The sequence below is a fragment of the Lacerta agilis genome, chromosome 1 (genome assembly GCF_009819535.1).
Source record: "Lacerta agilis isolate rLacAgi1 chromosome 1, rLacAgi1.pri, whole genome shotgun sequence".
Classification (NCBI taxonomy): Eukaryota; Metazoa; Chordata; class Lepidosauria; order Squamata; family Lacertidae; genus Lacerta; species Lacerta agilis.
The window spans coordinates 132995100-133023092 of record NC_046312.1 but is presented as its reverse complement, the minus strand read 5'-3'; the positions used below and the strand labels follow the sequence as shown (position 1 = coordinate 133023092).

The window sequence follows — 27993 nt, the reverse complement described above, 5'->3', positions numbered from 1 at the left end:
TCTGCAAACTTGATCAGGATGCCCTCAAGCCCATCATCCAAGTCATTGATGAAGATGTTGAATAAGACTGGGCCCAAGACAGAACCCTGTGGCACCCCACTAGTCACTTCTCTCCAGGATGAAGAGGAGCCATTGATGAGCACCCTTTGGGTTCGGTCTGTCAGCCAGTTACAAATCCACTGAATGGTAGCATTGTCTAGCCCACATTTTACCAGCTTCTTTACAAGAATATCATGGTGCACCTTGTCAAAGGCCTTGCTGAAATCAAGATAGGCTATATCCACAGCATTCCCTTCATCTACCAGGCTTGTAATTCTGTCAAAAAATGAGATCAGGTTAGTCTGACATGACTTATTTTTCAGAAACCCATGCTGACTTTTAGTTATCACAGTGTTCCTTTCTAGGTGCTCACAGACCGTTTGCTTAATGATCTGCTCTAGAATCTTTCCTGGTATTGATGTCAGGCTGACTGGGCGGTAATTGTTTGGATCCTCTCTTTTCCCCTTTTTGAAAATAGGGACAACATTTGCCCTCCTCCAGTCTGCTGGCACTTCGCCTGTTCTCCAGGAATTCTCAAAGATTACTGCCAGTGGTTCTGAAATCACCTCTGCCAGTTCTTTTAATACTCTTGGATGTAGTTCATCTGGCCCTGGAGACTTGAATACATCTAAATTAGCCAAGTATTCCTGTACTAGCTCCTTACTTATTCTGGGCTGTGTTTCCCCAGCTGAATCATCTGCTCCATATTCTTCAGGTCGGGCATTGTTTTCTTTCTTGGAGAAGACTGAGGCAAAGAAGGCATTGAGGAGTTCTGCCCTTTCTCTGTCCCCTGTTTGCATTTCACCATCTTCTCCTCTAAGTGACCCCACTGTTTCCTTGTTCTTCCTTTTGCTACGGACATACCCATAAAAGCCCTTTTTGTTGCTTTTAACCTCTCTAGCAAGCCTGAGTTCATTCTGTGTTTAGCTTTTCTGACTTTGTCTCTACACGTGCTGGCTATTTGTTTGAATTCCTCTCTGGTGGTTTCCCCCTTTTTCCATTTTTTGTACATATCCCTTTTAAATCTTAACTCAATTAAAAGTTCTTTAGATAGCCACCCTGGCTTCTTTAGGCACCTTCCATGTTTCTGTCTCACTGGTATTGCCTGAAGTTGTGCTTTTAATATCTCCCTTTTAACAAGCTCCCAACCATCATGAACTCCCTTCCCTTTTAGTATTTCTGTCCATGGGATTTCACCCAGTATTTCCCTAAGTTTTCTGAAGTCGGCTTTCTTAAAGTCTAGAATTTGAGTCTTAGTATGCTTGGTTGCTCCTTTCCGCTGTATAATAAACTTCAGTAGAGCATGGTCACTCCCACCTAATGATCCTGCCACTTCTACCCCACTAACCAGGTCATCACTATTGGTTAGGACCAGATCTAAAATGGCTGATCCTCTTGTTGCTTCTCCCACTTTCTGGACAATGAAATTGTCTGCAAGGCCAGTGAGGAATCTGTTCGACCTTATGCTCTTGGCTGTGTTTGACATCCAACAAATATCAGGGTAGTTGAAATCCCCTATTACTACTATCTCACTTCCTTTTGAATGCTTGGCCATCAGTTCCAGGAAGGCATCATCTGTGTCCTCAGTTTGGCTTGGGGATCTGTAGTAAACTCCCACAATGAGATCACTGTTATTTTTCTCTCCCTTAATTTTGACCCAGATACTCTCAACTTGGCTTTGGAGTTTCAAATCCTGGATCTCTTCACAGGTATACACATCCCTGACATATAACGCTCCTCCTCCTCCTTTCCTGTTTGGTCTATTTCTCTGAAATAGATTGTATCCCTCTATTACTACATTCCAATCATGAGATTCATCCCACCAGGTTTCAGTGATGCCTATTATGTCGTATTTAGTTTTCTGTACCAAGAGCTCATGTCAGGAGGCTGTTTTGAAATTTAAAAAGTTATGTAGTGAACCAGGATTCCATCCTTTGGTAAAACAAAACAAAACAAAACAAAACACCACAGTAATAAACAGAGATGCTTATTTCTAAATTACTTTTTTAAATTAAAGATTATGACAACATTGCCATTACAAACTGTTCCTTCACATTTTATTTGCTCTTTATCAATACCGGTAGTTTGTTAATTCGGTATTCAGTCATCAATTACTATTATTTTGGAAAATGAAAACATTATTTTTAAAAATGACATTTTACTAGAGTTCAGCACTTGAGTATGAAATTCTATTTACCTAAATGTTCCAAAGCCTCTATTCTTGTTACTATGTATTATTTGTGCTATTTATATTATATTAACAGATCACTAAAATCTGTGAGGCCACAAACCAAACTGCATCAAAAGATTTCCAAAGTACATTTTACAGAAATGGTATACAAATAAAAGCTTCAAGTCAATGTAATAATCTATGGTTATATTAATGTAAACCCCTGAAAGCACTAGCACTTATTTGTTAGAAAACCAGAGAAACCTTTACTGTATTTATAAGCAATTCATTTATCATACGCCAATGAGGACCCAGATACAATGGTGAGATTTGGTGGCTTGGTACAAGATATTCAAAGCAAGAATCCCTCAGGTTCTAACAGTAGATAATTTTGTAGTGGTTTGGGAACGGGCAGTAAGGGAATGAGAAAATGGCACCTACTGCCAAATTTTCTCCTGATGGCACAGCGGCACAAATGTTGCAGACAGCGGACCTTGTACATCTGATTCTGGAAGGACTCATAGAAAGATAGGTGCCTCTGAAAGAGAAAGAGCAGTTTGCAAGGTGTGACCATCTGGAATTTATTTATTTATTTATTAGATTGCTATACTGCTCTGCATCCAAAGATCACAGCATAAAAATTCAAAATGAGAAGGCAAAATTCATAATAAAACAAAGACAAAGACAAACCAGTCACCCCCCTCCCACAAACACACTTATTAATCAGCCAAAGGCTTGGTTGAAGATAAACATTTTCCCCTGGTGTCTAAAAGTATATAATGAAGGCACCAGGCGAGCTTCAAGCCCATTTGTCTGTCTGCAATCAAGAAGTACCGTATTTTTCCGCTCCATAGGACGCTCTGGACCATAGGACGCACCTCGTTTTTAGAGGAGGAAACCAGGGAAAAATATTTTTCTGGTTTTCCTCCTCTAAAACCCATGGTTGTTTTTTTTGAGAATCAGCTCAAAGTTTTGCAGCTTTTTTTTGCAAAGGGAAAAGCCCTACTTTTTGAGGATCAGTTCAGATTTGTGCAGCTTTTGTAAAGGGGGAAAAGCATTGCTTACAAACCAGTAAGCACCAGTACAAACCAGTACAGACCAGTAAGCACCAGCAGGTAATAGGAAGCAAGAGGAAAGCAAACCAGTACAAACCAGTAAGCACCAGTACAAACCAGTACAGACCAGCAAGCACCAGTACAGACCAGTAAGCACCAGCAGGTAATAGGAAGCAAGAGGAAAGCGAACCAGTACAAACCAGTAAGCACCAGAACAAACCAGTACAGACCAGTAAGCACCAGTACAAACCAGTACGCACCAGCAAGTAATAGGAAGCAAGAGGAAATCGAACCAGTACAAACCAGTAAGCACCAGTACAAACCAGTATGCACCAGTACAGACCAGTAAGCACCAGCAGGTGATAGGAAGCAAGAGGAAAGCAAACCAGTACAAACCAGTAAGCACCAGTACGCACCAGTACAAACCAGTACAGACCAGTAACCACCAGCAGGTAATAGGAAGCAAGAGGAAAGCAAACCAGTACAAACCAGTAAGCACCAGTACAAACCAGTATGCACCAGCAAGTAGTAGGAAGCAAGAGGAAAGCGAACCAGTACAAACCAGTAAGCACCAGTACAAACCAGTACAGACCAGTAAGCACCAGTACAAACCAGTACACACCAGCAAGTAATAGGAAGCAAGAGGAAAGCGAACCAGTACAAACCAGTAAGCACCAGTACAAATCAGTACAGACCAGTACGCACCAGCAAGTAATAGGAAGCAAGAGGAAAGCGAACCAGTACAAACCAGTAAGCACCAGTACAAACCAGTACAGACCAGTAAGCACCAGCAAGTAATAGAAAGCAAAAGGAAAGCAAACCAGTAAGCACCAGTAGGTAATAGGAAGCAAGAAGAAAGCAAACCAGTAAGCACCAGCAAGTAATAGAAAGCAAGAGGAAAAGTACTGTAACAGAAAGCCCCAAATGGCTGAAAAACTCAATTTCCCAGGATCCTACTGTGCAAGGGGCCTGGGCGGGGCAGGAAGGGAGCTAGCTCCCTTATCTCCCTCCCGATCTCCTGCAATCAGCTGTTGAGCGGGTTCCTTTCAACACTCTCTTTCCCTCTTGTTAGCCTTTAGCTCTTTCTAAAACAGAAAAAGCAGGATCTGCCTTTCCCCCCTGGGCAATTTGGCTCCAGGGAGCATGCATTCACTCCATAAGACGCACAGACATTCCCCCTTGCTTTTTAGGAGGAAAAAAGTGCGTCTTATGGAGCAAAAAATACGGTACCTGATTCAATGGACCACATTCTCTTAAATTGTCCTTTACAAAGTAGACCTCGCCAATTGATGCTGAGCAAAATGTTGGACCTCCGGCCCACAACTCTGAGAAAAAGCCAAGTAAGGTTTCTCCTGGCAGATCGGAACAAAGATATTACTGCTTTAGTAGCTTCCTTTTTAGCCACAATTTTACCCAACAGGGTTCCCAACAAACTATCCTTTCAGGAAATAGACAGGGCATAGCAGAATATCCAAATGCACACGACCATAGTATGACCTTATAACCCTTGGTATCTGAAGAAGTGTGCATGCACATGAAAGCTCATACCAAGAACAAACTTAGTTGGTCTCTAAGGTGCTACTGATTGGTTCAAAATTGGGAAAGAGGTATGACAAGGCTGTATATTGTCTCCCTGCTTATTTAACTTATATGCAGAATTCATCATGCGAAAGGCTGGGCTGGATGAATCCCAAACCGGAATTAAGATTGCCGGAAGAAATATCAACAACCTCAGATATGCTGATGATACAACCTTGATGGCAGAAAGTGAGGAGGAATTAAAGAACCTTTTAATGAGGGTGAAAGAGGAGAGCGCAAAATATGGTCTGAAGCTCAACATCAAAAAAACAAAGATCATGGCCACTGGTCCCATCACCTCCTGGCAAATAGAAGGGGAAGAAATGGAGGCAGTGAGAGATTTCACTTTCTTGGGTTCCATGATCACTGCAGATGGTGACAGCAGTCATGAAATTAGAAGACGCCTGCTTCTTGGGAGAAAAGCAATGACAAACCTAGACAGCATCTTAAAAAGCAAAGACATCACCTTGTCGACAAAGGTCCGTATAGTTAAAGCTATGGTTTTCCCAGTAGTAATGTACGGAAGTGAGAGCTGGACCATCAAGAAGGCTGATCGCCGAAGAATTGATGCTTTTGAATTATGGTGCTGGAGAAGACTCTTGAGAGTCCCATGGACTGCAAGAAGATCAAACCTATCCATTCTTAAAGAAATCAGCCCCGAGTGCTCCCTGGAAGGGCAGATCCTGAAGTTGAGGCTCCAGTACTTTGGCCACCTCATGAGAAGGGAAGACTCCCTGGAAAAGACCCTGATGTTGGGAAAGATGGAGGGCACAAGGAGAAGGGGACGACAGAGGATGAGATGGTTGGACAGTGTTCTCGAAGCTACTAACATGAGTTTGGCCAAACTGTGAGAGGCAGTGAAGGATAGGCGTGCCTGGTGTGCTCTGGTCCATGGGGTCACGAAGAGTCGGACACGACTGAACAACTGAACAACAACAAGGTGTTACTGGAAAGAATTTTTTATTTTATTTTGTTTTGACTTATAACCCTTGATAGCTTCACCCTTGTCTTTTTAATTATTCCAGTTACTTGAAATGTTTTACACTGTGATGCCAATAAAGGTACTTGATTGATTGATTGGTTGATTGATTGATGGTTCTCTCTCTCACACACAGCCTATAAAACCTCAGCACACAGTCCTGTAAAGAAATCTGATGCTGCCAAGACTGCCCTGAGTCATCCTGTTACTCAGTATTTTGAAGAGAGTGAAACAATACGTTGTTTTACTCCCCACTCACTTGCTAAAGCACTGACAGCTCAAGAAAGCTTTCTTTGTAATGCCCTGGAGGAGACCATCCCAAAATAATTAGATAATTAAAGTCAAAACAAAATCGAAAATTCTTTCTAGTAGCACCTTAGAGACCAACTGAGTTTGTTCCTGGTATGAGCTTTCGTGTGCATGCACACTTCTTCAGATACCCGCCGATCAGATGTTTGAGCAGCTTCTTGGAGAGAGTGTGGCACAGTTTCTTGGAATGTTCAGTAGGATAAGTTGATTGCAGGGGGTTCTTAATTCTAAGACCCTTGGGTAGGATGTCCAGGTTTTTGCATTTGGTTAGAAAGGAGATGTCTGTCTGTATCTGTGCCAGTTTCTTTGTGAGATTTATGGACTTCCATTTCATGCGGCTCAATGTGGTGCCTTCCATAGTTCCAGTTACAGGTGGGTAGCCGTGTTGGTCTGCCATAGTCAAAACAAAATCGAAAATTCTTTCTAGTAGCACCTTAGAGACCAACTGAGTTTGTTCCTGGTATGAGCTTTCGTGTGCATGCACACTTCTTCAGATACGATTCTTCAGGTCGTATCTGAAGAAGTGTGCATGCACACGAAAGCTCATACCAGGAACAAACTCAGTTGGTCTCTAAGGTGCTACTAGAAAGAATTTTCGATTTTGTTTTGACTATGGCAGACCAACACGGCTACCCACCTGTAACTAGATAATTAAAGGTTCAGGTGCTATTTACAAATCACTACTCTCACACAGTGGATTATGAAATTAACCCCCAAACTCCTAATCAATGTTCAGTTTAGAGGAAATTCTCTTGGCCTTGGATGAGATTAGAGCACCTAAAAGGAAAATTTGGGAGGAAATTGGGTCAGGGTGGTGGTGGGAAAGCATTCTCAGATGGGATTGTGGAGTAAAAAGAAAATATAGGTACCACAAGGTAAAATGCTCTGGGGGCAATGCCTGCTTATTCAGATTGGATGTAAGTCCCCGTGATAAGTGTATTTGGGATTACAGCCTTTGAACACAAGAGTGGAATGTTTCAGAAAACCAGAGAGCTCCATAAGCAGATTAAAAATGTGAGTGAGAGGAGCCAAGAGAAGACCAGCAACTTTCTCTTCTTCTTCCATATAGATAAAAGGTAAAGGCAAAAGACCCCTGGGTGGTTAAGTCCTCAGGCAGGAGAAGACTATGCAATACCTTTAAGCTGCTTAGAAGGGACCCATTCCTTGGGGGATGAGCAGTGATCCTCTTGGGCTAAGGATGCTTCTGCCAGGGGCTGGAGGGATCCTAGTAGTGGGTGATTTGATCATTAGCATCAAGGAGAGCTGGGTGTGTGATGGGCAGGCAGACTGCAGGGTGATGTTGCTCATCATAAGGGACGTGGGTGGTGCTGTGGTCTAAACAACTGAACCTCCTGGGCGTGCTGATTGGAAGACTGGTAGTTTGAATCTGCAAGTGATGGGGTGAGCTCCAATAGCTCTATCCCAGCTCCTGCCAACCTAGCAGTTCAAAAGTGCGCTTTGGCATTTGTTATGGTGTTCTGTGCTCCAGAAGCGGTTTAGTCCTGCTGGCCACATGACCTAGAAAAGCTGTCGAATTTGAGTGGACTTAACCGTCCAGGAGTCCTTTACCTTCACCCTTTACCTTGCTCATTATCTAGACAGGCTGGTAGATAGTGCTGAGGAGGAGTCAGGGGTGCATGCTGGCACCAGTGGCTTACCCACACTGCAACCCTGTGAGGTAGGAAAGGCTACAAGGTAGTGACTGGCCCAAGGTCACCCAGTGAGCTTCATGGCTGAGTGGGGATTTGAACCCTGATCTCCTGGGGCCAGCACACTAACCACTACACCACACTGGCTCTCGCCAGTCCAAATGCTACCTGTTCCACATGTAGGGCCATCTAGACAGCTACAGGTATGTGTCAATGGTGGTGTTGGGAAGAGGGATCTGGATTTGTTAGGTACTGGGGAACATTTTGGGAGAAGCCAGGCCTGTTCAAAAGAGAGAGACTCGACTTAAACTGGGATGGAACCAGGCAGCTGGCACTATGGCTTCCAGGAAGGGCACAGCCCCTGGCACTGCACTTAAAAAAAGATATCTGGCTTGCTTGTTATTTCCATAGAGTTCAAAACAAGAATCTCCAGTTATGGAGTTCTGTCCATAGAGAAGCTAACCTGTTACCAACGTTACTATATGTGGGACACCAGACATTATTATTTTTACATTTCCCCAGGCTTCTTAATGGTTTATTATTTCAATATGTTGTAATTTATTATGTTGTTGTTGTTCAGTCGTGTCCGACTCTTCGTGACCCCATGGGCCAGAGCATGCCAGGCACGCCTATCCTCCACTGCCACCCGCAGTTTGGCCAAACTCATGTTAGTAGCTTCGAGAACACTGTCCAACCATCTCGTCCTCTGTCGTCCCCTTCTCCTTGTGCCCTCAATCTTTCCCAACATCAGGGTCTTTTCTAGGGAGTCTTCTCTTCTCATGAGGTGGCCAAAGTACTGGAGCCTCAGCTTCAGGATTTATTTATTATAATTTATTATATTCCATGTGTATTTTTCTGTTTTGCCATGTTTCTGTAAATTGCCCTGGCAGCACTGCTAAATGGCAGTACATAAACCATATAAATAAATAAACGAATAAATAAATAACAATTAACAATATTGCACACATCCTAGACAAAACAGCACAAAAGAATTGGTCTTATTTTGGCAACACAAGTAGTTATTGCAACTCAATGGAAAACAGCCCAGAATCTTACACTGGATGCTTGGGGCAGTACTGCTCACTCTGCAATACAGTATAAGTATAATGGAGAAAGTTACATTTAATTTAAGATTTTGACAAGAAATAGAATCTCCAAAATAGAAAGTTTCTTTTATGGCATATGCAGCAGAACCATCATTCTTCAACCTTGGCCCTCCAGATGTTTTTGGCCTACAACTCCCATGATCCCTAGCTAGCAGGACCAGTGGTCAGGGAGGGCCAAGTTTGAGGAAGCCTGTTCAGGGCAACGCTCATCACAAGCCTGGAAAGTATGAAACTATACTTGATAATCTGATAATGTTGATAAGCCTTTACTTGGACATTGTTATTTTAACCTATGTGCAACTCTAATCATTCTGTGTGCCTGTTTTATAGCGGTCCCCCCATCTTTTCACTTTTGCCTATTGTTATAATTGGTTCTCTCTGTTTTATATACATTATAAAATGAAATAATAATAATAAACTTTATTTAAAAAAAAGAAGTTTTATGGCTGTAGTGTGACACATGGTAATCTGATTATTCTTTATTCCATTTGCTAAAGTTGCAAATTCAAGCCTGGATTAGATAAACAAATAAGCAACACAATTCGTATAGCTGTTACCTGAAATTCTTCATTTGGGATGACTTCCAGCCATTTTTCAGAGATGGGAAGATGAGGGTAAGAATTGTAAAGGATTTCAATAATCTCTGGCACAGAAGCACAAGATTTCAGCACCTAGTGGAGGAAAAATCATCACGGTAAATTAGGAGGAATGTAGAGACCATGCCTAATGGTCAGGGGTCCCTTTACCTTTACCTAGAGGCCATGCCAGGTTATGTGGGCCCTTCTATTCTGGCCCACAGCTGGCCTTAGAAAGGGGCTGCAGGAAGCTCCCTTATACTAGTGGTCTCTGCATTGTCTACATTTACTGATGGCTCTCCAGATCAGGGTTTCAGCCCAGAGTCCTTCCCAGCCTCATCTAGAGATTCCAGATTCCAGAAACTGGAACCTTTTGTATGCAAAACAGATGCTCTAACACTGAGCTATAGCCCTTCCCTGATGTGGAAGTGGTGGAAATGATTGAATTGTAGAGTTGGAAGGGATCACAAGGGTCATTTAATCCAACCCCCTGCAATGCAGGAACAATGGATAGTTCCATCAGAACTCTGGCTTATTGTTTTCTTTATGCGTCTAAAGGATGCTCACCTGGTGCCTTCATTACATATCTTTATGTGCCAGGCAAAAATGTTTCTCTGTAACCAGGCCTTTTGCTGATTGAACATTCAATGGCCTTTTAAATGTGTTTGTGGGAAAGGGGTCTGTTTTTGTTTTATTATGCATTTTGTGTTCTCATTTTGTATTTTTATGTTGTGAACCGCCCTGGCATCTTTGGATGAAGGGTAGTATACAGATTTAAGAAGTAGCAGCAGCAGCAGCAACAACAACAACAAAATAAATAAATAGCAAAATGTGGTTGCTGAGTTTAAAGTTTATTTTATTTTATTTTATTATAAGAATTTATTGAATTTCAATAATACAACAAAAACCAAACACAACAAAACACTACAAAAATTGCAAAAAAGACAAAAATACAAATACAGAAATACAAAAAAAAAATCAAAACTAAAAATCTCAACAAAAACACAAATACATATTTAATTATCCTTATAATATTACCTAATGTCACGGCAACCCTTGCCGTCGGATGGTGCTGTGAGATAACAGCCGGCTCAGTTCTCGGTTTTCAAAGCATTTTATTGTCCTTGCTAATTACAGAGCTCTAAATCACGTCTGCACTCCATTGCTTACAAAAAACCTAACTGCTCTCTTCGCGCGCTTTCCAGCACAGGAATTTCCGGTTCAGTCTGAAGTGACGTTTATGTCTCTTTCTTTCCCCCCTACTCTCCTCCCCCTGTCTGTTCCTAAATTGAATGCTTTCTCTTTCATCCGACAACTCCGGCTCGGGGGGGCTGCTTGAGGATGACGTATCTGTTGCTATAATTGCCCCTTTGTCTCTATATGCCTTCTCCTCCCCCAGCCTGGCTGTTTTCCAACTTTCTCTCCCTTTTTCCCCTGCGCTGCTTTCCCCAGCCCCGTTTTGCTCCCTGACATCCACTCCCTCCTCAAGGCCCCCTTCCCCCCCCTGAGTCGCTTGACTCAATCGGATGGTGAGGGAATGTGCTAACATGCTCCTCCTCCCTGCTCCCTTGCTGCCACCGTTCCGTGCGCGGTGGAGTGACAAACCCCAGGAAATCTGTATCCTCGTTGTCATCCGACTCAAACACCGTTTTCCACTGTTCCGTAGTAAATGGTGCGAACGACACTACCTCGTCAACCTCCTCCTCCTCCGACCAGTCTGGATGGGATCCCCCTGCCTCATCCCTTCCTCGGAACCCTTGGTCCCCCATCCCCTCCTCCTGATAACCCTACCAGCATTCATACCCTGGTGGGGCCGGCTTTTGTGGGTATAGCACATGGAATTCAGCCTTGAGGTACTCCTCCTGAATATCATCATGGCGCATCCATGTGTTGTTCTCGGGGTCCTCCCCTTCCCATGCCACCAAGTACTCTACCTGCCCTTCCCTCCACCTGGAATCGAGAATCTCCGTGACCTCATTGCCGCCCCCCACTGCCTCCACTGAAGGCCCCGGTGTCACCCCCCCTTCCCCTTGATAAGGGTGCCCTTCCCTGTAGGGTGTCAACAGCGCTCTGTGGAACACTGGGTGAATTCTCATGTCCTCTGGCAGCCTCAGCTTGAAGGCGACAGGATTGACCTGGCCCACTACCTCGAAGGGTCCCAAACGTTTGTGCTCTAACTTCCTGCACCTGCTTCTGGTGGGCAGCCCCCTGGATGACAACCATACCCTGTCCCCCACCCTGATGACCTCCCCCTCCCTCCGATGCTGATCCGAAGCCCTCTTATAGGCTTCTTTGGCCCTGTCCAGCGTGTTCTTGAGTTGCTCGTGCAGGTGGAGCATCTCCTCCGCAAAATTTTCTGCCGCTGGCACGCTCGGGCCCCGATCCTCTCCCCTCGGGAACGACTTCGGATGTCCTCCATAGTTCGCAAGAAAGGGTGTCATCCCTGTGGAAACATTAACTGAGTTATTATAGGCAAATTCCGCTAAGGCTAGGAACTTTGGCCAGTCCGTCTGTCGTTGGCTAACGTAGCAACGTAGGTACTGCTGCAGAATAGCGTTGGCCCTCTCTGCCTGCCCATTCGTTTGCGGGTGCCTGGCCGTCGACAAGTTGAGTTCCACTCCCAGGAGCTCCATGAGCTTGCGCCAGAACCGCGACGTAAATTGGCGGCCTCTGTCGCTCACGACCCTCGAGGGTACTCCATGCAGCTTGAAGACGTGGTCTACAAACAACCTGGCTGTCTCCTCTGCCGACACCGCCCTGGGACAAGCCACAAAATGGCACATCTTGGTGAGCATGTCCACTACGATCAGCACTGCCGTCTTGCCTTTAGACGCCGGCAGATCGGTGAGAAAGTCAATAGACACCATCTCCCATGGCCTCCCCGGGGTGGGCATGGGATGCAGCAGTCCTGCAGGAGGTCTATTGTCACTTTTGACCCGTTGACACAAATCACAAGCTTGCACGTAGTCTTTGACGTCCTCCTGCACCCCTGGCCACCAGAAATCCCTGGTGACCAACTGCAAGGTCTTTCGCTGTCCCGGGTGCCCTGCCGAAGGACTATCGTGTAGTTGCTTGAGAACCTTCGCCCTCAACTGATCCCCCGGGACATATAATGCTCCCTTGTAGAACAACAGTTCATCCTTGGCTAAGAAGCCGTCTTCCACCCCTGTACCTTGTTGAAGGTCTGAGAATTTCTGCTGCGCAAACGCATCTTCCCTAGTTAGACGTCGTATGAGAGACTCTTGATCCCTGGCTCCAGCACACTGCCATCGGCCGGGTGGCATCACATGTCTCTCCTCCGGCACTCCCTCGTCCTCTAGGTACTGCGGCTTGCGAGACAAGGCGTCCGCCCTCGCATTCTTGTCCCCCGGGACATAATGGATCCTGAAATCAAAGTCTGCAAAAAATTCCGCCCATCTGAGTTGTCTCTGGTTGAGCACTCTGGCTGTTCTCCAGTACTCCAGATTCTTGTGATCCGTGTAGATCTGGATCTGGTGGCGGGCTCCGATTAGGAAATGCCTCCATTTTTTGAGCGCCGCAACAATGGCCAACAGCTCCTTGTCCCAGATGGTGTAGTTGTGTTCCGATTTGCTGAGTTTTCTCGAGAAAAACGCACAAGGTCTCCAGTCGCCTGCTGCATCCTGTTGCAGCAGTACCGCTCCTACCGCCCTGTCCGACGCATCAGTTTCCATGCGTATGGGCCGCTCCGTGTTGAGGTGCAGCAGCTGTTCCTCCGAGGCGAATACCTTGCGTAACTGCTCAAACGCCTCCTGTGCCTCTGGAGTCCACTGAAACTTCTTCTTAGTACTCAACGTGTCGGTTATCGGGCTAGTGAGCTGCGCAAAATTCCTGATGAACTTGCGGTAGAAATTGCTGAACCCAATGAAGCGTTGTACATCTTTTCTGGTTTTGGGTGTTTTCCAATCCAACACGGCCTTTACCTTCTCCCCGTCCATTGCCAGGCCTTTGTCCGACACCCTGTACCCCAGAAAGTCCACTTGCTGGACATGAAATTGGCATTTCTCCAGCTTCGCATACAGATGATGCTGTTTCAATTTCTGCAACACCTGTTTGACATGCTGCTCATGCTGCTTCTCATTGTCCGAATAAATTAAGATATCGTCCAAAAAACATACACAGCTCCGGTACAACAAGGGTCCCAGCACATGGTGCATAAAGGCTTGAAAGGTGTGGGAGCCGGCCTGTAATCCAAATGGCATAACTGTGTATTCGTAGGTGCCAAACGGGGTAAACATGGCTGTTTTCCACTCATCTCCTTCTCTGATTCTTATGAGGTTGTAAGCTCCTCGTAAGTCCAACTTTGTAAAAATTTTCCCTTTTCGCACTGCCGCCAACAAGTCGTCGATCCTTGGCATCGGAAAGGCGGTTGGTTTCGTTCGCGAATTCAAAATCCTGTAGTCACATATGAGGCGTTTTTGCGTCGTGCCTCTCTTGTCCACGAAGAAGATGGGGCTCCCTCCGACCGCTTTGGATTCTCGTATGAACCCCCTTTGCAAGTTCAGTGTGAGGAATTCCTTCAGCTCCTGCAGCTCCTGCTCCGACATGGAATACAACTTTCCTGCAGGCAACTTTGCCCCCGGCAGCAACTCGATTTGACAATCATACGGCCTATGGGGGGGCAGCCTGTTAGCTTCCTCTTCACTGAACACGTCTTGGAATTCTTCGTACTGTGGCGGAATCCCCCTGGACTCTTCCAACCGTACTGCGGCGATCCTGCCCCCCGTCTCCGACGATCCCTCCTCCATCAGGCAATTCTCCGTGCAATGCGAAGATCCAAAGGTGAGCGATCTCTGGTGCCAGGCCACGACCGGATCGTGAAGATCTAGCCAACTCATGCCCAATATGATCGGCGCCCCCGACAGGTGTGTGACATTGAAAGCAATCACTTCCTGATGCCTCGAGACGCTCATTCTCATGGGCGGTGTCTGATGCCTCACTTGGCCCCCCAGCAGCTCTCTCCCATCAATTGTGGTCACCACCAGGGGAAAGTCCAAAGGCAACAAATGGATCTGGTGGGCTTTGGCAAAGCTTTCGGACATGAAAGAGGCAGAGCTGCCCGAATCTAGTAGTGCTTCTACCTCAAGGGGGTACCCATTTGGCAATTCCAGCCGTACCATCAGCACAATTCCCGGTCTGGGCGCCCGTGGAACCACTGCCCTCTGCCTCTGTGGGGGGTCTACTTGCGTTCCGCCTGGTTGGTCTTCCCCTCTCTTGTTTCCAACCAGGCTTTGGCGTTTCCCTGCACTGGTGCTTCCTCTCCCTCCTCCTGCACCGCAGCCGCTGCCATCCCTTGCCACACTCGTTTCTGGTGACAATTCCGGGCTAGATGACCCGGTTTGTCACACACAAAGCATTTGCGCGTCTCTTTCTCCCCTCTGCTCAACAGCTCCCTGCGAGGCTTTTCTTTGGGGCCTTCCCTCGTGTCCAAACGTCCGATTTCCATTGGCTCTTCGGGGGGCAGGTGTTGCTTGTAGCCCTGATGCGGCTGAACACCCTGGGAAGTCTGCCTGTAAGCATTGAATGTCTTACTGCCGGGCACACTCCGCCCTTCCCATGCCCTTAGTTCCTGCCGAACCCCCACTTGCAGAGCCAGTTTAATATAGGCATCCGTGTCTTTAGGCTTCGGGCCCCTGCTTATTTCATCCAGAATCTCCGGGTTCAGTCCCTGCTGGAAAAGCGCTTCAGTTTGAGGGGCTAAAATCTCCCATTCCAGTTTATGACATAGAAGGGTGAATTTCGCCACATAATCTCTCACAGTCCCTTTTCCTTGCCTGAGGCTCATGAGTTCCTGCTTAGTTATCTCTTGATCAATGTCACTTGTGTAATGAGCCGCCATGGCATCCAAGAAATCCTGAAGTTTCCCCAGCGCTGGGTTGTTACTTGCCAAAAGTGGGCGTACCCATTCCCTCGCAGACCCCGTCAAATGCGAAATAATAAAGGCCACCTTCTCAGCATCAGTCTCAAAGTCCTTCCCTCGCATCCTCAGGGCATAGTCCACCTCAGTCCTGAACCCCAAATATCCCCTGGGGTCCCCATCAAACTTACTCACGGATGCAATCTGCTGCCGCTGAGTCACGATAGCTGTAGCTCCTCCCCCACCAGCCTTCCGTGCCTCATCCAGTCTTATCTCAAGATGTTGCAAATCTTCCTGCAATTTGGCGTTTCGAAGCTCCGATTGCCGGTTTCTCTCCTCCAGATCAGCAATCCTGGCTTGTCCCTCTTCTCGAGCTTTCAAAACTGCCTCCCTGGCCTGCCCCTCCCAGAGGGCTTTCTCGGCCTGCAGCCTCCGTTCAAGCTCCGACATTTTTGCCGCTGCCAACAGCCTCACAGCATTTTCAGAAGAGTTAGGTTTTGTTGTCACGGCAACCCTTGCCGTCGGATGGTGCTGTGAGATAACAGCCGGCTCAGTTCTCGGTTTTCAAAGCATTTTATTGTCCTTGCTAATTACAGAGCTCTAAATCACGTCTGCACTCCATTGCTTACAAAAAACCTAACTGCTCTCTTCGCGCGCTTTCCAGCACAGGAATTTCCGGTTCAGTCTGAAGTGACGTTTATGTCTCTTTCTTTCCCCCCTACTCTCCTCCCCCTGTCTGTTCCTAAATTGAATGCTTTCTCTTTCATCCGACAACTCCGGCTCGGGGGGGCTGCTTGAGGATGACGTATCTGTTGCTATAATTGCCCCTTTGTCTCTATATGCCTTCTCCTCCCCCAGCCTGGCTGTTTTCCAACTTTCTCTCCCTTTTTCCCCTGCGCTGCTTTCCCCAGCCCCGTTTTGCTCCCTGACACCTAACATTATTGGAGGACTTCCTCACATCCTCTCTTTCTGCGTTCATTGCAAATCCTCTTTAGTAATTTCATAACATTGTATAATCATCATTCTCTTCTAATCTTATTCCTTATAAAAGTTAAATACTATTGCCTAATTCTTATCTCCTATCTTAAACTAACTAATTTCATAACTGTAACCTTATATGTCCTCTGATTCCATTCTCAGATAACAATCTTTTCATGCTGTTTCAAATAGTCTTTAAATTTCTTCCAATCCTCCTGCACCGCTTCTTCCCTCTGGTCTTGGAGTTTCCCGGTCAGTTCTGCGAGTTCCATATATTCCATCATCTTCATCTGCCAATCTTCCGCTGTTGGTAATTCTTCAGTTTTCCAGTTTTTAGTAATAAAATCCGAGCAGCTGTTGTGGCATACATAAAAAATGTTCTATCCTTGTTGGAGATTTCATAGTTGGTCATGCCCAACAGAAAGGCCTCTGGTTTTTTTACTAAATGTGTTTTTCAACACCTTTTTAAGTTCATTATATATCTTCTCCCAGAAGTCCTTTACCTTTGGGCACGTCCACCACATATGAAAGAAGGTACCTTACACTTGCTTACACTTCCAGCATTTATTACATAAACCATGAAACATTTTAGCTAACTTAACTGGAGTTAAATACCATCTGTACATCATTTTCATAATATTTTCCCTTAACATATTACATGCAGTAAACTTTATACCCTCTTTCCACAATTTCTCCCAATCTTCCAACATTATATTATGTCCAACGTCTTTTGCCCAATCAATCATTACTGATTTAACCATTTCATCTTTCATATTCCACTCTAGCAACAAATTACACATCCTGGAAAGATTTTTGGTATTTGGTTCTATCAGTTCCGTTTCCAACTTGGATTTCTCTAACTGAAAGCCATTGAAACTAGAAAGTATTGATGTTCTCTCTAGCAATAGTGATAATCACCCTGCGGGTGTCAAAACAATCAAAACAATATATATAGACATGTCGGGATGTTATCATGCATATATTGATGAACCCACTTTTGTTTCCAGAAGAAAAGTGTTTTTCAGTGTTTTTTTAATTGCACAACATGCCATGTGTGGCAACCCCCCCCCCCAAGCTGTGTCTACAGCCTTCCTTGTAGAGATTCTGCCATATGCAGATTCTGGCCATTGGCAGTTCAAGTATTTTTGTGGGGTGCCCCTCTCCTGCTTTGTTTAACCTTTACTGTGCTGCCTTTGTTTGGAATGGTTGTGCTGTACTTGTTTGTATAATTGTATGATTAAGTTGTTGTAACCCACCCTGGGGTCTCATGTCAAGGGCAGGGAAGAACAAACAAACATTCTAAAGGACAAGCAAGTCTTTCAGAGAGCTTCGCAATTTCTGGGTTCGTCTGGCCCCTATGCATATGTGTGTTTGTTTCATACCTCTAACATTCCTTAGATGAAAATAGGAACATTTCTCACTCTCCTGCAACTCCACTGCCCTGCAGAGCATTTCCTATCAGAAGAAGGGCAAGTGCCGCCACCATGGCACCAGCAGGACACAGCAGTTGTTGTTTTTTTTAAACCAAGACTCCTTTTGCTCCGCTCCCCCTTTCTTCATTCCCTCTGCCTGCCCCTCAGAGCTGGCTCACCACATGGAGCTGGGTCTTGGCAGCCGCAGCCTCTCCCACTCCTCGGCCTTTCTGCAGCAGCTGCTGTGAGCTGCCCCAGGGAGAAGGCTGACACTGGTGGCCAGGGAGAGGCTGTGGGGTGCTCCCTCGCAGCAGCCGCCACCCTCAACACCACTGTTGCTCAGGACATGCTCATCCTCCTCCCTGAGTGGCACCACTGGCAGGAGAAATAGGGACATTCCGGGATCAAATCAGAAGCCGGGATGGCTTTGTAATTCCAGGGCTGTACCTGGAAAATAGGGGCACTTGGAGGGTACATTGTTTGTTTGTGTGTGTGAGAGAGAGGGGGGGAGGGAGGGGAAAAGGTATGGGTTAAGGGTTAAGCACTGTGACTGCTGCAGGTCAGTGGTATTTGTACATTGACTCCCAGTATGTGGCCAGTCCTTCATGTGAAGTAGCTGCTGCCATGGTCAGACTAGATTATTTTTTAAGCCACTGAAAAGCCCAGTTTATGTCTTCCTTATTCTCAACCTGAAATTTGAGTTATGGAGAGTTTGGGTGTGTGGGTGTGTGGGTGTTTTAGTATTTTTGTAGAGGGAAATAAGGAAATTGTTAATTTAGCTCAAGATGTGAACTGCACATATTTCAATCAAATAGGGTTGTTTAAACTATTTAAATAGTTCTTACAAAGCAGGGCAAATCTAGATGCTTCACAGTTCTTACATTACCTGTATAGACTTTAACAAGCTGGGCTGAACTCCTTTGGATCAGAGATTCCCAAATCATTAAAACAGTTATTATGACAGCCCTTGAAGGGGCTGGAGTCATGGCCTTGAAGAGTTAATTCACTCATGTTTGACTTAGAAACACAGGTTAGGGATTGAGAATGTGAGCACCCAGTGCTGTGCCCATTAGGATTAGAAGAGCAGGGTGCAAACTCTCAAGACTGACGTAATGCCAGTTAGTGAAAGTTTGGTAGCTTAAACCTACTTCTTCTTGGAACCTCTTTGAAATGGTTTCAGAAACAACTTGCTTTCTTTCACCTAGTTTTTATGGTATAAGCAAGTTTCATTTCAAATATATGAAAAACAAGCTAACTCTGATATTCTACTCAAAATGGTGGAATCTTCCTGTGATAACTTTGGAATCCAGGAAAGCACTTTTGATTCTTAACACTGATGATTATAACAGTTCTGCATCAAAAACTTCTCCAATTCCTGGCAATTCTTGCAAAGGTGGGTCTGGTTGCACAGGTCTTTCCCAGTCAGCATCCTGCTTACAGGAAAGCTGCCTGTTGGCTGGAAAAGGCTCTGGTGGCTCAACTGCAGTTTTTACGTTCCCTCCTCAATGTTGTGGGAATAACTCCCCAGCTGCTGCGTGTGTGTAAAAGAGCCTGCATCTAGTCAGCAGACCAATGAAGGGTGTAATCCTCCAGGTTAACAATCCATCCAATCATGGAATGGCTGCAGATGGGTCATCTACAAGCTCTGCTTCCTGAAGGGGAGATGCAGAATTTCAAAGCTGAAGTAAAGGCACCAATAAACACAAAGACAGTTCCTTACCTTGATGAAAGCTGTGGGCCACAGTTTTTGAGAGCCATGGTTTATCAGGGTCTGTACTGTGAGATGGGGCCTCTGCTCTTGCTTGAAAGCTGCCGTTTGCAGGACACAGGACATTGGATATGCCCCATTGTAATCAATGGCGTTGACATCGGCTTTCCTCTGCAGCAGGAGCTCAACCAAGCTGTGATGAGCATTTCCGCAGGCTTTATGAAGCGGAGTCTTCACTTCTTCATCCACAGTGTTTACTTCTGCTCCATATTCCAGCAGCAGCTGACATACTTGCAAGTAGCTGTCCTGGCTCTCCCCTTTCTTTGCTTCTCTGCAAGCCACACTGAGCGCTGTCTCCTCCAGGCTGTTCTTCTGGTCCACAAGAGCACCACACCTCAGGTACAGGAGCGTGTGGTCGGAAAGTCCATGCTTAGCTGCTACGTGAAGAGGTGTTTCTTGGGATTCTTCACTTGGCTGGTTTACCAGGGCACCAAAAGTCACCAAAGCTTTAGCACACCTACAAAACAGGAATTTTATTTTTATTTTTAAAAAAATATGAGCTGCTATTCAAAATACATTATTTTCCCATGGTGGCTTACAACATTAAAAACAATTTAAAGCCATATAAAATACAAACAAGCCTATGCAGAATGTTGACATGCAGTTGAATCTCTTTTTGTTTAAGGTGAATTTTAGTTATCTTTTACCTGTTTTTACCTGCTTTAATGTGAATTTTTAAGGTTCTTTTTTTGTAAACTGCTTGGAGGTTTTACTACCATGAAGCAGTATATAAATGTTGTGAAATAAATAATATCAGCAGGGCATGCTGTGCCTGAAAATGTCAAAAAACGCTGCTGCATATTAAGATGTTGCAAAAACAATATATAGTCACCTCCCCAGAGTGCTATGTAGAGTACTTAGGTAGCCAATCTAGTTGTTCATCTTTGATTTCTCTTCAAACAAAGGCAATCCTGAAAGGCAAAGCTCTTTACCTATGTGTTAATTTTAGCCCAAACAACTTACGACACCAAGAACACTCTGCCACAAAGCGACTCTGTCCCCTGACACTCCACGTGTGTGATCAGAGCAGCTCTGTACTTTCGAATTGTTACCGGATAAATAAATGTCCTGTAACTGCACAGTACATGACCTGAGCAGCTGTGAAACATGTACAGAGCTGCTTCTGCACAGGAACAAGGAAGTAGAGGAAGAAGAGTTTGGATTTGGTATCCCGTTTTATCACTACCTGAAGGAGTCTCAAAGCGGCTGACATTCTCCTTTCCCTTCCTCCCCCACAACAAACACTCTGTGAGGTGAGTGGGGCTGAGAGTGGGGCCTTTGCCTGCCAGTTTACGGCCATTATGAATCTACGAGGATTCCCTCCCCCTTGGTTGAAATAACTTGTGCTTCATTTGTAATGAGAGCCAGTGTGGTGTAGTGGTTAAGAGCGGTAGACTTGTAATTTGGGGAACCGGGTTCGCATCTCCGCTCCTCCACATGCAGCTGCAGGGTGACCTTGGGCTAGTCAAAGCTCAGCAGTACCACCACGGCTCAGCTGCTACCGGCCTGCTACATTTGGAGATTCAGTGGGCCCAGGGCGCCCTTCTCAAAAATATGGGGGCGGCAATTAGGTTGATGGGCTAATAACAATGGTTATATAACCATTGTTGTTGTTGTTCAGTCGTTCAGTCGTGTCCGACTCTTCGTGACCCCATGGACCAGAGCACGCCAGGCACGCCTATCCTTCACTACCTCTCGCAGTTTGGCCAAACTCATGTTAGTAGCTTCGAGAACACTGTCCAACCATCTCATCCTCTGTCGTCCCCTTCTCCTTGTGCCCTCCATCTTTCCCAACATCAGGGTCTTTTCTAGGGAGTCTTCTCTTCTCATGAGGTGGCCAAAATACTGGAGCCTCAACTTCAGGATCTGTCCTTCTAGTGAGCATTCAGGGCTGATTTCTTTGAGAATGGATAGGTTTGATCTTTTTGCAGTCCATGGGACTCTCAAGAGTCTCCTCCAGCACCATAATTCAAAAGCATCAATTCTTCGGCGATCAGCCTTCTTGATGGTCCAGCTCTCACTTCCGTACATTACTACTGGGAAGACCATAGCTTTAACTATACGGACCTTTGTCGGCAAGGTGATATCTTTGCTTTTTAAGATGCTGTCTAGGTTTGTCATTGCTTTTCTCCCAAGAAGCAGGCGTCTTCTAATTTCGTGACTGCTGTCACCATCTGCAGTGATCATGGAACCCAAGAAAGTGAAATGTCTCACTGCCTCCATTTGTTCCCCTTCTATTTGCCAGGAGGTGATGGGACCAGTGGCCATGATCTTAGTTTTTTTGATGTTGAGCTTCAGACCATATTTTGCGCTCTCCTCTTTCACCCTCATTAAAAGGTTCTTTAATTCCTCCTCACTTTCTGCCATCAAGGTAGTATCATCAGCATATCTGAGGTTGTTGATATTTTTTCCGGCAATCTTAATTACGGTTTGGGATTCATCCAGTCCAGCCTTTCGCATGATGAATTCTGCATATAAGTTAAATAAGCAGGGAGACAATATACAGTCTTGTCGTACTCCTTTCCCAATTTTGAACCAATCAGTTGTTCCATATCCAGTTCTAACTGTAGCTTCTTGTCCCACATAGAGATTTCTCAGGAGACAAATGAGGTGATCCGGCACTCCCATTTCTTTAAGAACTTGCCATAGTTTGCTGTGGTCAACACAGTCAAATGATTTTGCGTAGTCAATGAAGCAAAGTAGATGTTTTTCTGGAACTTTCTAGCTTTCTCCATAATCCAGCGCATGTTTGCAATTTGGTCTCTGGTTCCTCTGCCCCTTCGAAATCCAGCTTGCACTTCTGGGAGTTCTCGGTCCACATACTGCTTAAGCCTGCCTTGTAGAATTTTAAGCATAACCTTGCTAGCGTGTGAAATGAGTGCAATTGTGCGGTAGTTGGAGCATTCTTTGGCACTGCCCTTCTTTGGGATTGGGATGTAGACTGATCTTCTGCAATCCTCTGGCCACTGCTGAGTTTTCCAAACTTGCTGGCATATTGAGTGTAGCACCTTAACAGCATCATCTATTAGGATTTTAAATAGTTCAGCTGGAATTTCATCACTTCCACTGGCCTTGTTGTTAGCGAGGCTTTCTAAGGCCCATTTGACTTCACTCTCCAGGATGTCTGGCTCAAGGTCAGCAACCACATTACCTGGGGTGTATGAGACCTCCATATCTTTCTGGTATAATTCTTCTGTGTATTCTTGCCACCTCTTCTTGATGTCTTCTGCTTCTGTTAGGTCCTTTCCGCTTTTGTCCTTAATTGTGGTAATCTTTGTACGAAATGTTCCTTTCATATCTCCAATTTTTTTGAACAAATCTCTGGTTTTTCCCATTCTGTTATTTTCCTCTATTTCTTTGCATTGCTCGTTTAGAAAGGCCCTCTTGTCTCTCCTTGCTATTCTTTGGAAATCTGCATTCAATTTCCTGTATCTTTCACGATCTCCCTCACATTTTGCTTGCCTTCTCTCCCCCCGCTATTTGTAAGGCCTCATTGGACAGCCACTGTGCTTTCTTGCATTTCTTTTTCATTGGGATGGTTTTCGTTGCTGTCTCCTGTATAATGTTACGAGCCTCCATCCACAGTTCTTCAGGCACTCTATCCACCAAATCTAAATCCTTAAACCTGTTCTTCACTTCAACTGTGTATTCATAAGGAATTTGATTTAGATTGTATCTTACTGGCCCAGTGGTTTTTCCTACTTTCTTCAGTTTAAGCTGGAATTTTGCTATAAGAAGCTGATGATCTGAGCCACAGTCAGCTCCAGGTCTTGTTTTTGCTGAGTGTATAGAGCTTCTCCATGTTTGGCTGCAGAGAATATAATCAATCTGATTTCGATGTTGCCCATCTGGTGATGTCCATGTGTAGAGTCGTCTCTTGTGTTGTTGGAAAAGAGTGTTTGTGATGACCAGCTTGTTCTCTTGACAGAACTCTATTAGCCTTTGCCCTGCTTCATTTTGAACTCCAAGGCCAAACTTGCCAGTTGTTCCTTTTATCTCTTGACTCCCTACTTTAGCATTCCAATCCCCTATAATGAGAAGAACATCCTTCTTTGGTGTCATTTCTATAAGGTGTTGTAAGTCTTCATAGAATTGATCAATTTCAGTTTCTTCAGCACTGGTAGTTGGTGCATAAACTTGGATTACTGTGATGTTAAAAGGACTGCCTTGGATTCGTATCGAGATCATTCTATCATTTTTGAAATTGCATCCCAGTACAGCTTTCGCCACTCTTTTGTTGACTATGAGGGCCATATGAGTTATAATATATAACTATATTATCTACGTTCAGGGTGGGTTGCTTGATGTAGCTGCAGTGCTCTGTAACTGCTTGACTGATTCTCTTTAAATTTGGACACAACATTCCATGGGTATATGGGAGTGATCTGGCGTACCTGGATTGCAAATATACTGCACCTTTCATAGGTGAAAATATGATTTTACATCAAAAAAATTTACCCCCTCCAGTGGACGTTTGAAGGTATAGCACAGTACACCCGTTTCTACCCCTCCTCCTCTTTTTCCACCGTCACTGCCAGCAGCCAATACAAAGACAGATCGTCCTAAGAAATTCCCCGACCCTCACGGACCTGCAAATTGTCGCCCGCCATTGCCAACCTCGCAGCGCCCACACGCAGAGCCAAGGCGAGCAAACCCCGCCCACAAGTTGCTGCCTACCCTCCCCCACTTCCACAGGCAGCGACTTTTAAACAGAGTGAGCTTATTCCATCCCCACCACCTCCTGTACAGAACCAAGTGCTAAAAGCAAAACTTTACCCCATTTGCACTTTATGCCGCTTCCTCCACTGCCTGCACACAGCCAGTCCGCCATAAAATCACGCCTGCCCAATTTCCGCACTCCCCTCCCTCGCACGTATCCACAGTCGCGGAGCCGAACTGTGCAAACCGCAACCCGGAAAACCCCCCACCGCAAGTTGCTCCCTCCCGTCGTCCACCTCCAGAGGCTTTCCAACAATGGAAACACCTCCTGTAAAGAGCAAGGGCAGAGAAAAGACCCGCGCCCGCAATTTCCTCCCTCACCTCATCCACCTCCACAACCAGGACAGTGCAAAACAAAACTTACCGCAAGTCCCTTCCTCCGCCGCCTGCACAGAGCCACTCCACCACAGAAACAAGCCGGCCAAAAAGCGCACAGCATGGCAACACCTTAGCTGGCTACACCACGGGTAACCAACCTAGGGCCCGTGGATGAATGCGGCCCACTCACCTTCTAAGTCCGGCCAATGGGCGGTCCAGAAATCACCGCGTTTTTAAATGACTAGAATGTACCCTTTTAAATAAAATGCATCTCTGAGTTATTTATGCGGCCTACCTGGTGTTTTTACATGAGTAGGTGTCCTTTTATTTAAAATGCATCTCCAAGTTATTTATAGGACATAGGAATTCATTTATATGTTTTTCCAAAACTTAGCCCATCCCAAGGACATAGGAATTCATTAATATTTTTTTCAAAACATAGCCCGTCCCTCCACATGGTCTGACGGATGGTCGACCGGCCCACGGCTGAAAACGATTACTGACCCCTGGGCTACACTCCCACCCACCTGAAAAAAAGGACTCCACTATTTGCAATAAAGAATCAACGGACTAAAAAGGTAAGCCATCCCTAACACCTCTTTAACTAACTCCTGCTATACACTTCATATCTCTCTCAAATAAAAAGAACCTCACCACCACTTTGATTATCCAAAAAAATTATAAGCTAACATGTAAACTACCACACATATCTTCCACAACTTAGCACCATACATACGTCACCACTACCCCCACCCCCTATATTAATAAGTTCATAGTGCCCTTTACCTCTCCCACCTTCCACTCACCCTGCAACATTATCCAATTCAGTAAATCTATTCCCTATCCCAACTTACCATAACACGGTCTACACCTATACCATAGTACCTCTACGCCACATAAGGTTGTGTCCGAATTTCAACATAACATTCAAGCAATTACAAACAATCACAATTAAAGAACTTCTATACACACCACCATTTCCATTTTCCTCCAGAATATCCAACCATACATACATCTCAACTACCCACACATCCTCATAAACAAATCCATAGTATCCCCCACACCATAAATCTCACATTCACTATCCAACATTATCAATTCAAACTCCAAATAAAATTCTCCAATTCCGTATACTATTTCCCCATTTCAATAGATTCCATATTAATGTCCATTTTCATTTACTTCTTATTTCTAAAGTAAATCAATCTCTGTGAATTCGTAAAAATTATGCCATGCAAAAAAACAAACTTAAGTCGCTGTAGTCGTAAAGCAAAATCAATACGACATATACGTGAAAAAGAAACTGAGGAACAACGTTCATCAAGATATGAACAACAAAGACAAAGAATAACTCAAAAATGTGATAAAACAACAGAACAACGTGCAACAAGGCGTGAAAATGCACAATTACGAACACAAGAAACATGTTTTCAACTTTCACAACGCCTACGTTCCCAACACAATCAACAACAGAAATTGAGAGATTCAGAAACACATCAGCAAGAAACATCAACTCAACAGCAGACACAACACCCTACTATTCAAATAAAAAAGTACAACTGCCTTGCGTTCAATTACAACCCAACTTATGATTATAGTGCCAACAAACATGTTCTCATCGGCAGTATGACTAACATTTGTCCTCATTGTAAAGCTCTAAAATTTAAAGGAGAAACTAAAGGAATGTGTTGTGCTGGAGGAAAAATTAAACTGCCTGAACTTGCGGAACCACCAGAACCATTAAAAACATTCCTTGCTGGATATACTGCTGACTCAAAACATTTCTTATCAAACACCAGAAAATATAACTCATGTTTCCAAATGACATCATTTGGAGCAGAAATCATAAGAACTTAATTCATGCCAACTTTCAAAGTCAAAGGACAAATTTACCATAAAGCCGGCTCCCTCCTTCCCTTCCCAGATGGCCAACATAAATTTCTGCAAATGTATTTCATTGGTAATGCTGATGATGAAGTAAATGCACGTTGTGGAATTTCTAACACCGTCCAGAGACACATCATTACACACCTACGAAATCTTTTCCATGAAAATAATCATTTAGTACGTTCGTTTAAAACAGCACTAGACATGATGCCATCTGATACACACAAGATTGTTATCCATGCTGACAAAACACCTGCTGGACAACATGTAAGAAGATTCAATGCTCCATATATTGATGAAGTTGCAATTGTTATAGTCGGAGATCAATTCCAACCTAGAGATATTGTTCTTCATAGGAGAAATGATAAATTGACTAATGTTTCAGAAACACATCACTGTTACGATGCCCTACAATATCCACTCATTTTCTGGGATGGTGCTGATGGATATCACTTCAACATTAAAATGGTAAATCCAATCACTTCTGAAGAAACAACTAAAAAATGCAGTGCAATGAACTATTATTCATACCAATTAATGATTCGAGAGAATGAAGACTACACATTTTACAATATCGTCAATGGTTTCACCAGTACATCGTAGATATGTATGCAAAAATTGAAACAGAACGTTTACTATTCATCCGTTTGAATAAAAAAAAAAAACTTCACTCTGAACAATACATTCATTTACGGGATGCTGTTAAAAATGATGGTAATACAACTGCTGTTGGAAAACTAACCATTTTACCATCCTCATATACAGGCAGTCCATGTCATATGCATGAATACGCTCAAGATGCAATTGCATATGTTTGCCACTATGGTCTCCCAGACCTGTTACACATCGTTGACAGGACCTTTCAAAGGTGAAGATGTCCTCATTCCTTGCATCCCTATAATTCCTACATCTTGATTTTTGTAGCGGTAGCGGGCCGACATTCTGTCGTTAACTCACGATTTGGGTCCGTGCGCTTCCTCCTGTGCATATGTTTCATAGTTCTTAGCAGAGCAACACAGCTTAGTCCCTGATAATAAGGCTTCCGGAGTCTGTAGTCTTTGTTCTACAAACTACTTTATTACAAACTATATACAGATCAGCCTGGAGCACACTCTTCTTGCATGGTGCTCACAGAAAGCGAAACCGAAAGTGTGATACAGACAATAGCATCAGTTCAACAGATGTACATATTCAGTTGTGGGACGTCATATCCTTTCCAGGTTTAACCCTGTGTTAACCTGATACTACAACACTACATTCCTAGTCAATAAGATTAGCACTTGCAATGACTATCAACAAATCTCAAGGCCAGACTTTAAACTGCTGTGGCATACATCTACAAACAGATTGCTTCTCACATGGACAGTTGTATGTTGCATGCTCTAGAGTTGGCACACCACAAAACCTATATATCTTCACAAACAATACAACAACAAAGAATGTAGTCTACTCACAAGTCTTATGATCTGCTAAAACTTCAAAACCTCGCCTTCTCTTTCCTACCTTCTAAATTTCAACGCAACGTTCCATCAACATACAACAGTGATTCCACATCCTTACATTCTAAATGTACCAC

The 27993-nt window shown here is 44.5% G+C and overlaps 1 protein-coding gene across 3 annotated transcripts in view; it reads right to left on the bottom strand.

The window, feature by feature from the left end:
* Positions 1-2486: 2486 nt before the first annotated feature.
* ASB18 (ankyrin repeat and SOCS box containing 18) overlaps positions 2487-27993 on the bottom strand; it is a 58468-nt gene continuing 32961 nt past the window's right edge. For all 3 annotated transcript variants that reach the window (XM_033172405.1, XM_033172397.1, XM_033172388.1), the window contains 3 exons: positions 19446-19950; positions 9443-9556; positions 2487-2747 (listed from right to left, as the gene is read on the bottom strand). In XM_033172405.1, coding sequence (XP_033028296.1) covers positions 2562-2747; positions 9443-9556; positions 19446-19950 — 805 coding nt within the window. In that variant the 3' untranslated portion in view covers positions 2487-2561. The remainder of the gene's footprint in view (positions 2748-9442; positions 9557-19445; positions 19951-27993) is intronic.